General features: G+C 38.4%; 1 protein-coding gene across 1 annotated transcript in view; it reads right to left on the minus strand.

The window, feature by feature from the left end:
- TAF15 (TATA-box binding protein associated factor 15) overlaps positions 1-11210 on the minus strand; it is a 30074-nt gene extending 18864 nt beyond the window's left edge. Inside the window, exons 1-5 of the mRNA XM_019981751.2 lie at positions 11007-11210; positions 3996-4035; positions 2401-2452; positions 2234-2318; positions 2049-2151 (exon numbers count right to left, since the gene is read on the minus strand). Of these exons, the coding sequence (XP_019837310.2) occupies positions 2049-2151; positions 2234-2318; positions 2401-2452; positions 3996-4035; positions 11007-11013 (287 nt within the window). The 5' untranslated portion in view covers positions 11014-11210. The remainder of the gene's footprint in view (positions 1-2048; positions 2152-2233; positions 2319-2400; positions 2453-3995; positions 4036-11006) is intronic.
- Positions 11211-11484: the final 274 nt, after the last annotated feature.

Consider the following 11484-nt stretch of genomic DNA (forward strand, 5'->3'; position numbering starts at 1 on the left):
ATAAGACCTCAACCACATTTACTACTCTTTTCTGATGAGAATCATCTAGTTTTTGTATCTAGAGAATCTTATCACCAATGGAATGACTTTCAAACAATAATTCTACTATCACTGAAGAGGTGTCGCATTATGAGAAAAATCACACACTTTCGAAAACTATAGAGAAGTAAGAAAATCGTATTTAATATTTTGGGGACTACTTTCTTATCTTTAGAACCTTATCATTAGTATACTCTTCTAAGCATAATATACTCTTCTAAGCATAGTATACTCTTCTAATCATATCGGAGAAGGCAATGGCACCCCACTCCATTGCCTGGAAAATCCCATGGATGGAGGAGCCTGGTGGGCTGCAGTCCATGGGGTCGCTAAGAGTCAGACACAACGGAGCGACTTCACTTTCTCTTTTCACCTTCATGCATTGGAGAAGGAAATGGCAACCCACTCCAGTGTTCTTGCCTGGAGAATCCCAGGGACGGGAGCACCTGGTGGGCTGCCGTCTATGGTGTCGCACAGAGTCAGACACGACTGAAGCGACTTAGCAGCAGCAGCAAGCATGTCCAATAGTATAAAATATTGCTATTAGAAACTGGCAATTAAATCATTCAAATTTTTAGTCTGCTGAGTAGAAGGAACTTGCTTTGTGATGCCACTTTTTAACTGAAAAGAAGTCTAAGTATCAAAGAAGACTGCTTTATTATCTCTGGCAATTAAAAAAAAGATTCTAAGCAGGTTCTGAGCAATATGGTTATTAATTACCTGCTCTCAGGATGGGAGTATTCATTGGATTTGAGTTCTAATGTTTTGAGTTACTTTAAAAAAAAAGGGGGGGGGGGAGTGGGAACAAAAATGGCCTATCTTAATAGTCACATCTTATTCTGCATCAAGTGATCAAAACATCTAATAAAGATCAGGATGTTCCCCAACTCCCTATCCAAAGCACATGACAACAATGGTCAAGAATCCTAGAATGTCCTTGAGAATGATTTAAACCAAATCTAACATTTCTCTTTGGTCCACACTTAGATGTCTCATTTCCAAAAATGTATCCTTATAAAAAGATTCTCCTTAAATTTAAAACTAACCAATAGGACTTGAAGAACCTGCTAACGTAACATGCTTTTGGGATAGTATTCCCTACGCCTGTATTCCATTTCTACTTTTCAAAGCACTCTCCTATCTATTAAGACTGATATATGTGATCTCATAAATCTTTTCCTAATTTCTTCCCCAATGCTTTTATTTAACTGAATTTCACTTATAATAATTTCTTTTGAATAATTTCTTTCCTGCAGAGATAAAAAAATACTAGTGACCTCAATTTCTATCTCACTTTTTAGCTGTGTAACTTGGAAGGCTATATAATCTTAACAACTTCTCTTTACTTTTGATAATTACTGGTACTATCTCATAGTGCATTCCCAATTACATTAGGGAATGCAAAAGCATTTCACAAATGGTAAAGCACAATAAAAAAAAAGTTGCTATTATTAAAATTAATAACAAGGACAGGCCCCTCAAATCCAAAAATTATTAAAAAAAAAAAAAAAAAGACCTGTAAAATTGCTAATATTCACCTACCTATATTAACAATTAAAACATTTTTTAATGTATCTGAAATATGTGGATAGTTTTTGGCACTTTTTCTTTAATATTTTTGTCCCTGAAAAGGTAAGACATTAAAATGGTTAAAAAATAAAATCGAAATAAAAAGTAAACATTGGTAAGTACACACAGGCAGCTTTTTTATTTCATCTCAGGTATAAAGCAAAGGTCCATTTGCAAAGGATAAAGCAAAGGTCCATTAACATTTAAATCACGTGCATTCATTTAGAGCTGAACTAATTTTATAAGTAACACATGAAAAGAACAAAATATCAACTGACAATTTCCACATTCTTTATAACACAAAACTATGAAATTCATACTTCATCAATACTTTTCTGAAAAAAGTGTTTAAAGCAAGGACTTTTTGGTGAAAACTGTTTAACACCCAAAGTGTTCTTTTCACTTCCCAACACAACCTCAGCACTCTACTGTTTCCTTACCCTCCTGATGATTCCACGTTTTGCTGTCCCTGGTTATTGTAAGACTGCTGGCTGTATGAGCTCTGCTTTTGATTCTCATAACCACTGTAGGACTGTGAATAACCTAAAGATTGAATGGATACACATTTAGGAAAGGTTCTGATTTCTTAACTTCTAAAACAGTAAATTTAACAAATCAGTCCAACCTGATTGGCTTTGTCCATAACTGGAGTAGCCGCTATAGTTCTGTCCATATGAAGGCTCAGTAGTTTGTCCATAGCCAGGATAGCTCTGAAATTTAGATAAATACAAGTTTCATTGCATATTTAAGATTAAAACTATTTATAAAGAACTCAATTTATATTTAACCTACTTGTGGTGCTTGTCCATAACCTTGGTTGCTTTGATTTCCATAGGAAGAATAACTGTAAAAGAAAGACGTACTACTTGAAAGATACGTGCTAGAATTTAAAAGCTTAAAGAACTCTATCCTTGTTTTCAACTTTCAACTCAAATACAAGCTTTTTTCCTGAAAAACGGTCAATCTGCCTACCTCTTAGAGTCTAAATTGAAAGGTGGTAACCAAAGACTGTCAAAAGCATAAATGAAGTCGTTCCGAGACCTCTTGAATGTCAATCACCAGAAGTTTTGCTTTGACAATCTCCCACAAAAAAAACTTCACCACACCTAAGACCCAACGCTGCCCAAGATAAAAATAAATAAAAATACACTTATTGTGCCAAAAAAAAAACCAAAACAACTTTACCACCAGAGCTAAAAAATCCCAAGAGAATTATGCTTGGGTAGGTGGGAGGCTGGGGATAGAAAGGAATGGTAGCAAGACCCATAAATATGTACAGCGAAAAAAAAAACAGACTCTAAGTTAGAGCTTCAATCAATTTAACTGTGCTTTAACAGATTAATTTCTTCCTACCATTTACCTTAACTTGCCTCTAAGATCCTAGAAGAGGCACAGTGTGGCACTAAATGTCCAGTTTTAGTGCCTCAGTAATAGAGGTATGTACATCTTCAGACCACTATCACAGAGTAAAAGTGTACTGTACCCTCAGTGGTACATCACAGCCTGGCATAGTTTTTGACTGAATGAAAACATGTAGCTTCCTCAGATCTGAACTTTCTTTAATGTTATTGTATATAAGCTTTAACAAGTCAGAAATAAACTTTCTGAATATATGCCAAAGGAAAATAAAAACATCTGCCAAATAAATTATTAGTTTAGAGCTATCAAGTACTAAAAGAATTTAACTTTATAAAATATATTTCATTGAATAAACATTTGCCAGTTGCCTAGTACAAGGGTCTATCCTATAAGAATAAAAAAGTCAAATCAGTGTTGTTTTCATTAAGCTTAAAATTTGATGACAGATGATATCTGAGAAGCTCTCCTGAAAATCTCACACTGACCTGCAAAACATTTATAGTATGAGCTGAAGGCTGTATTTCTAGTAAGCAAGAGAATCCTACTACATGTGAATGTATTCACATAAAAACAGACTTTTTATTGTGAGCATGGCAAGGAGCCTTTTAAAAATACTAAACACTTCTATCATAGTACTTCAAGAAAATCCACTCCAGAAACATGTTAGCATATTGTATACATCCAAAAAATGTTTTTTCTAAGAAGCTGTTATAGTTCAACTGCTTAAATCCTTTTAATAATGATTTCTGCTGAAAACTTTCTTAAAGAAAACAATCTTTACAATACCTGTGAGATTTGTTTTAATCTCTAGGGGGCATCTATATTTACTGATTCAAACAGCCTTTTAAAAAAAGAAAAATATTTTATAGCACTTATGTACCTAGGCCAACTCTTTCCCCTCAACAAGCTAATATTTAACTCTTTAAGACGTCAAGATACCAAATCTCAAGAGGGACACCTGACTAAATATATCTTTTTTTCTCAGTTCTACTCATTCATGGTATTATTGAAACGTGCATATACTTTACCTTTGCTGTTCACCCCCAGACTGACCGTAACTTCCAGAATCTAAAACACATAAAAAGAATGTTTAATCTTATTTAAAAGTAGGCTTCCTGCAAAGGCTGACTTTAGCTCTTACAGATGAAATGTGATAAGAAAATATTATAAAAAGTAACTACAGAAAGGAAAACTAGAAGTTAAAAATATAGTGCAAGGAAAAATCTGTGTCAACAGTACTGGCTATTTACAGTAATATCTCTGAAAACAACCACTCTACAAATATGTCCTCATGTCACAAAAACCAAGTAAATAAATGAGAAACAATCAGTGAAAAACCCATCCTTTTAACAAAAACTCAAAAGCTCAAACTATACTATCTTTATATACAAAAAGACATCTGTTAAAACTAATCAGGATTAAAAAGAAAAGAAAATACACACTCTAAGAATATACACCATTCCCTTAGATTGGATTGAACTGCTCTGGCTGTCAGTAGAAACAATAAGATCTCTGAAGACTTGGTAAAAAGCTAAGTCAGCTGTTTAACCCCAACTTCATCAAAGTTTTCAGGGACTTGGCCAATTAGTATATATCCATTGGGATTCTCCTCAGATTCAAATGAATGACCTAACTTTATTAGTGATGAGTAAGAGAAGAATTGGGGCTTCCCATGTGGCACAGTGGTCAAGAATCCACCTGCCAATGCAAGAGTTGCGGGTTAGACCGCTGGGTGGGGAAGATCCCTTGGAGAATGCAATGGCAACCCACTCCAGTACTCTTCCCTGGGAAATCAAATGGACAGAGAAGCCTGGCGGGCTACAGTCCACAGCATCATCACAGGAGTTGGACATGACTTAGCTACTAGAAAAGAGAAGACCTGGGCTTCCCTGGTGGCTAACGGAGGTGGAAAAAAATTGCGCATCACTGCCCATAATACTCAGGTGGCGCTAGTGGTAAAGAACCTGCCTGCCAATGCAAGAGATGTTAAGAGACATGGGTTTGATCCCTAGCTCAGGAAGATCCCCTGGAGGAGGCATGGCAACCCACTCCAGTATTCTTGCCTGGAGAATTCAATGGACAGAGGAGCCTGGTGGGCTGCAGTCTACAGGGCTGTAAAGAGTTGAACATGACTGAAGTGACTTAGCATGCACAAGCCTGTAATAATAAAATGACTAGATGTGTAGCTAACAATCAAATAAGAAATATATGAAAAGAATATAGAATCTACCTGGATCATAAAAAGATTAGATGCATCTCAAAAACTAGATGTATCTAAAATACTAGATGCTTCTATCAAATGGCAAAGGAAATTAGTTTCAACCAATTCAGAAACTAAAAAGGATTACAGTGGAAGGACGGAGTGTACGAGTGAAACAAATATATAAACACTGGGGATATAAAGCTTTAAATTATATCCCAAGGCACTGATGTGGGTTCTCCCAGCAACAAAGTAGAGCCCAAGATCTTATTATACTTTGGCTCAGGCAAGAATTATAGAAGTACACAGCACACATGGTATACAACCCTAATCTATTAAGTGTTAGAGCTTGTAACCCAGTCACTTCTGCTCTCTGAAAGTTTAACTATGACTTCTTTAGCTGGCTGACTTTAAAACTCTAGAACACAGAAATAAGCATATTGACCAACAAGTCTATCCCTTAGTATACATGACTGAGAAAGTATAGATGATTTACATTCAGAGAAAATCAATTTATAAACTGTATGACAAAAAATAAATTCTAAGGCATTTCTAACAACTGCTCATTATTAAGTACTTGGCACTTCAGCCTTATATCTGGGCCCATGAATTATTCAGAAGTGCTTTTACCTCTAAGTGTACAGGGTTTTGTTACTCTTTGTGGTTCTAATTATATTCCATTGCAGCCAGAAAAAGGTATTTTCTCTATTCTGGGTATTTGTCAGGATTTTGCTTTTCCCCTTGGTAAATACTTTCACGTTCATAAATGCCCCCTATGTGCTTGAAAAGAACTGCATTTTCTAAATGTTCAAAGAATTCTGTAAGATGCTTGTTAATTCTATCATTCCTATTCCTACTGTTTCATCTACCTGATCTATTAATTACTCAGAGAAGAATGTTTAAACTTAAAATTCCCTGTCTGACTCTGTATTTGTCAACTTCTTCTCTTTTTTTTTGCTTCTACATTTTGAGGCTATACTGTCAGGCACAGAAAGGTACATATTTACACCCTCCTGGTGAATTTCCTTTTAACATTACATGAAGACTATCACTAATAATGTCCAAACTTTCTTTTGACTGGTAACTAAGCAATCTTCCTTTTGGTTGATGTTTGCCTGATTAGTCTTTCCTATCTCTGTATTTCTTAACAGTTCTTATTCTGACGCTTTAGTGATCTTCCCCGGTGGCTCAGATGGTAAAGAATCTGCCTACAGTGCAGAAGCTCATGGTTCGATCCCTGGGTTGGAAAGATCCCCTGGAGAAGGGAATGCTTACCCACTCCAGTATTCTTGCCTGCATAACCCCCTGGACAGAGGAGTCTGGCCGGCTAGTCCACAGGGTCAAGTCACACATCACTGAGTGACTAACATTTTCACTTTTTGTATCATTTTTGAAAGCATAAATCTAGATCAATTTTTCCCAATGTGGAAAATCTCTCAATTGATGTTTTCATATTTTCACTACTGTTACTTTTTATTTATTACTACTAGCCTATACTGGACTCTCTACTTACCAGGGTCTTTTTTCCCCCAACTCCTCAACTTCCTTCTACTGGATTTTCCTCTCTTTCCCCCTCTACTGCTTTAGATGCTCAAATTCTGTTCTTGTAATAAGTTACAGCAGCAATAAGTTACCATTCATTAAAGATTATGTTCAATTTTAACATACATTTTTGGCAAAGTTCAAAATGATCTTCAACCTCCACTAGAATATAAGAATTTTAATGTTAAAATGCCAATTACAGCCTTCATCTATTATTTTGCTTCCACATTTTTTCCCGTATCATTTGCTTCCACTGTAAAAACTCTATAAATGTAATCATTTTAATCTTCAAGATTCCATACAGTCAATACTTTTTATCTACTGCATTTATTTCCTCTATATTTTTTGCATCCTACCCCTCCCTTCTGGATTTCTTTTATGCGTTCCTTCAGTAAAGGCCTGAAAGTGGTACTGTCTTTTATTTGGATAAAAAATTCAAGGTCATACATTATTTTTCCTCTAAACTTCAAAGATCACTTCATTATTTAGCGGCTTCTTAAAACTTTTAAGAAATCTACCAATCTTACCATTTCCCTATTTCTTCTGATAGGTCTGTTACTGGTATTTCATAAATCCGTAGTCTCACATTTATGTACCTGGGTATGAACTGACTTTTATGTCTCATGTTTGAGACTACTGCTTCTTGATCCATCAATTTTGGAAAATGCTCAACTATCAATTACCATTTTCTCCTTCTCAAACTCAGATGTATGTCAGAGCTTCCCAATCTACTTTCCATGTTTTTTTTTTTAAACTTTCTGACTGCACTCCAGACCATGTGGGATCTTACCCAACAAGGGATCAAACCCACACCCTCTGCATTGGAAGCACCAAGTCTTAACCACGGGACCACCAGGGACAGTCCCTCCCATGTTTCTTAATCTCTCACTCTTCGTTTTAACCTTCTGAACTGAATCCTGGGTAATTATTAAACCCCATCTATTTTCTACCTCCCTAGTTATTTCTTCTGGCTAGGTCTATCTGCGATTCAACTTAGCCACTTTCTCCACCTCTACAAGTTACACTTGGTTCTTTTCAAATCTATGTTAAATTTTTTTTAAAGTCTTGGTCTTAGGGCTGATTCCTTTTTAAGTTTTTAATAATTTTAAACCTATAATACGCTTGCCCAAACCATCTAATTTGGGGTTCAAATGCCATTTGTCACTCTCATTTTGGTGAGCTGTTTCCCAGAATTCTGCAATGTATTACTGTGAACTGCAAGGTTTTCCCATAAAATTCCTAGTGACCCACGCTCTGAAATTTCCTCAGAAAAGGTTTTCATTTGTTTCTACTAAGAACCCCAAGGTTATTATTGCCAGTCTAGAACCAACTTTTACATTAAATTTCTTGGCTTAAGATTTCCTGGACCTCATAACTAGTCTAAATATACACTGAACTATAAAGCCCAGGTCCCAGGTTACAAATTCTTCGAAAAAGACTCAAGGCCCAGGTTTGTTATCTCCTATGCTGATACAAAGGTTTTTTTCTAGTTCATTCTTTCACTGAAGATACAGTCTTTTAAACATCCAGGTTTTATGCAAGAGTCTCAGTTCCCACTACAAGGCTCTAAAGGTCTGAATATTTCATCTCCTGTGCTTAGTTACTTGAGCAATAAACTCCAACTCTCTGAATACTGTGACCTACACCCGCCTCTTCAGGGAACAGCAAGTTAGCTCTATGCCTACCATGCTGGCTTCTACTTCACTTCTGGCAGCAGAAGCCCGCCCTTTGTTTTATGTTAAGCTCCCGCATTTTTAGTTATTTGTAGACAGAATATTTGCAAGTTATCTTAGTCTGCCATACTGCCAAAAAGTATCTTGACTTTGTAGCTTTTATATGTATAAGTGATATCAGATTTGACTTGTAACTACAAAGCTGTCAACTAATATTTATCTGAGAGTCTGACTCACAATATTTACAATTCTGACTTAATTGTTGATTACGTACACACTTTATTTTACTAGATTTGTAAATCTGTCTTGTCAGGCACCTAGAGTGGTTGAGTCAATTTAATAAATTTTTAAGTACAGTTTGGAATGTTTAACGGATTTACATAAACTGAATGTTATTAGTTGTTTAGGAGGGAGTCTGCTGTTAAATTTATTAACTTAAACATTCAAGAATAAGTGAAAAACATCATTCCTATTTTATACCAAGTCAAAAGTATTATTTTAATACCCAAATTACAAAATGTACAAATATTATCTAACACTAAGTAGAACTTAATTCTAAATTTAGTTGACTTAATGTAGAAACAAGCAAATTATTAAATAGTTCTTTTTGACATGAAAGTCAATTTCAATATTAAAAACACTCAAATTACAAAACAACAAGGATGTGTACTGTCTTGGTGATTTTGAAGATCAGTAATAATGCATTAACCAGCTCACACACTATTATGACATACTGAAAATCATGGATTTTGCAAACAGTATACCTCTAAAATTTAATTTTCCATAAAAGCTACCCAGTCCTACAAAAATAAGCCACTGTTTTAAACCAATAATCACATTAAAAATAAGACAGGTCAGTAGTTCCTAATGAGAACTATATGCACTGAAATGGTAAATTTCTCCATGAAGGTAGGAGAATCATTTTTAAATCATAGAGAGGTTTCACACCCTCCTTAGAGTGTGTTTACATGTACTTCTGTGGAACTTTACTGAACTTCATTCCAAATTATGCACCTAATTAAATGTATCCCAACATCTACTTTGGGGTAAGAAATTACTTCTCACTTGAGCAAGAATTAAAGAGGTTAATTCTGTGCAATTAATACCCTCTTACATCAGGTAAATGCCCCTTTCCCCAAAAGATCTGACTTAACATCCATGTTAATCTAAGGAATGTTCTTCATTCCCAGGTCCAACCATTCTTGCTAACATGGTCTCCTTTTAGCCCGCTGCTTTCTTTTTGTCACACATTTCCACCCTTCTGCAAAACTGGATTACTTGGAGAAAAGGGATTGGTTTTTTTTTTTTTTTTTTTACTATCAACAGGTTCTCCCTTGGGAAAAAAAATGTAAAACACTCTGCCAGCAGTCATTTTCATCCCAATCACATGGCTTTCGGGTACGTGTTCTGCTTTTCCACCTCAATAGTAGTATCTAACTCTTGTGACGGTTTCTAGTTAAGTGGAAAGCTGAGTCTGTCTTTCTGTCTTTGCAGCCTGTGATGTACCCAACGACAGAGGACCCTGTGCGGCACCTAAGAGTGCTAAATCAAGGGCAGATCTGGGTTGGAGGGAGAATAGATATATGTGTATCTATGGCTGAGTCCCTTTGCTGTTCACCTGAAACTACCACAACATTGCTAATCGGCTATACGCCAATACAAAATAAAAAGTTTAAAGTCTGAATTAAAAAAAAAAAAAGAGCAGATCCACCTCCCAGACTATATATTCTGCTTTAGCAGGATCTAAATGGGCTGTCCTGATGAGACCAAGGCCTGTCTCCTCCACACAACGAGTCGGGGGGCTGGGGCGCGGAGGCGGGGGGTCCCTGTATAATTTTAAGTGTATCATTTATCATTTGGTGGAAGACTGCGTTTCCTTTCGTTTGTATGCTTCAACGTAAATGCAACAAGCATCTACACGAGCCCATTAATAACAGACAAAGCTCACTTTCAAGCTCGTGAGGAGACAACTTTAGAGGGTCTGAAAAGATGACAGAGGAGGGTGAACTGGAAGCTGAATTAGATGCAAACACCCCCAACTCGAATCCGGGAGGCTACTACATGAATGACGACATGTAGGATTTCGTGTCAGGCAACATCCTTTTAAAAAGGGCTCCCAGAGCATCAAGGCCCGCACCTGATGAATGGGTGAGTCAGGAAGGCCCAGCTCCACTTCACGGATGGGGAAACTGAGGGACGAGACGGCGAGACGACTGGCCTGAGGCCTCGCTGAAAGATCTGAGGCGAAGCGGAGAACCACAAGCACCGATTCTCTCCGGCTGATGCTCTAATCACGGGCTCCCCCCGCCCCTACGATGGCGTAGCGGCCTCCGCCCCCACCCCGATTCACACACCCGCCCCCGGGAGCGGCACGTCGCCTCAGCTTCCAAGGGCTGGGTCAAGAGACTGGGGGCTCGAGACGCTCCCGCCGAGACTTGCAGACGGAGAGCGTTGGGAGCGTGCGTCCCTTCAGTCCAACATGGCGGCGGCCGCGGCCGCCCCCCCACCCCAGCCTCCCTCAGGGCCGGAGGCTTCCCTCGGGGCCCTCCGGTGGGCGGGAAAATGGCCCAACCCCGCCGGGCCCCTTCTCGCCGCTGCCGCTGCTCGCTGAAGAAGTCACCTACCCGACATGACTAACGGCCGCGGCGCGAAGCCCCCACAGCCCGCAGAAAACAAGGTATACGAGCGCCAGGCGGCACGGCGGCCGGAGCTGTACTGAGGGCGGCGCGGCGCGCGGGGCTCGACTGCGGGGCCTCGGCAGCCAATCAGAGGACAGTGGGCGGTACGACAGCGCCGCGACTCGAGGGGTGACTCTGTGCTAGGACCGCCCTCCGAACTCGGAGGACTTCAGAATCCCTTCTCGTTCCCCCCTCCGTGGACGGTACCATTATTGAGAGGGAATGGAGGAGAGGAAGTATCAACGCCGTGATCGGGACGGGGGCGGAAGCTGAGCCTACCCGGTCCGTCCTGATTATAGTCCTGTTTCTCACTTGATCTGATAGAATTCGAGGTTAGGAAGTGAAAGAGAAGAGGCCTTATAAACATAGGTTATATGGTTAGAAAAGGCCTTTCGTTCTATCAGATTTCTAATGGTATGCCCTA

The sequence above is a fragment of the Bos indicus genome, chromosome 19 (genome assembly GCF_029378745.1).
Source record: "Bos indicus isolate NIAB-ARS_2022 breed Sahiwal x Tharparkar chromosome 19, NIAB-ARS_B.indTharparkar_mat_pri_1.0, whole genome shotgun sequence".
Taxonomy (NCBI): Eukaryota; Metazoa; Chordata; class Mammalia; order Artiodactyla; family Bovidae; genus Bos; species Bos indicus.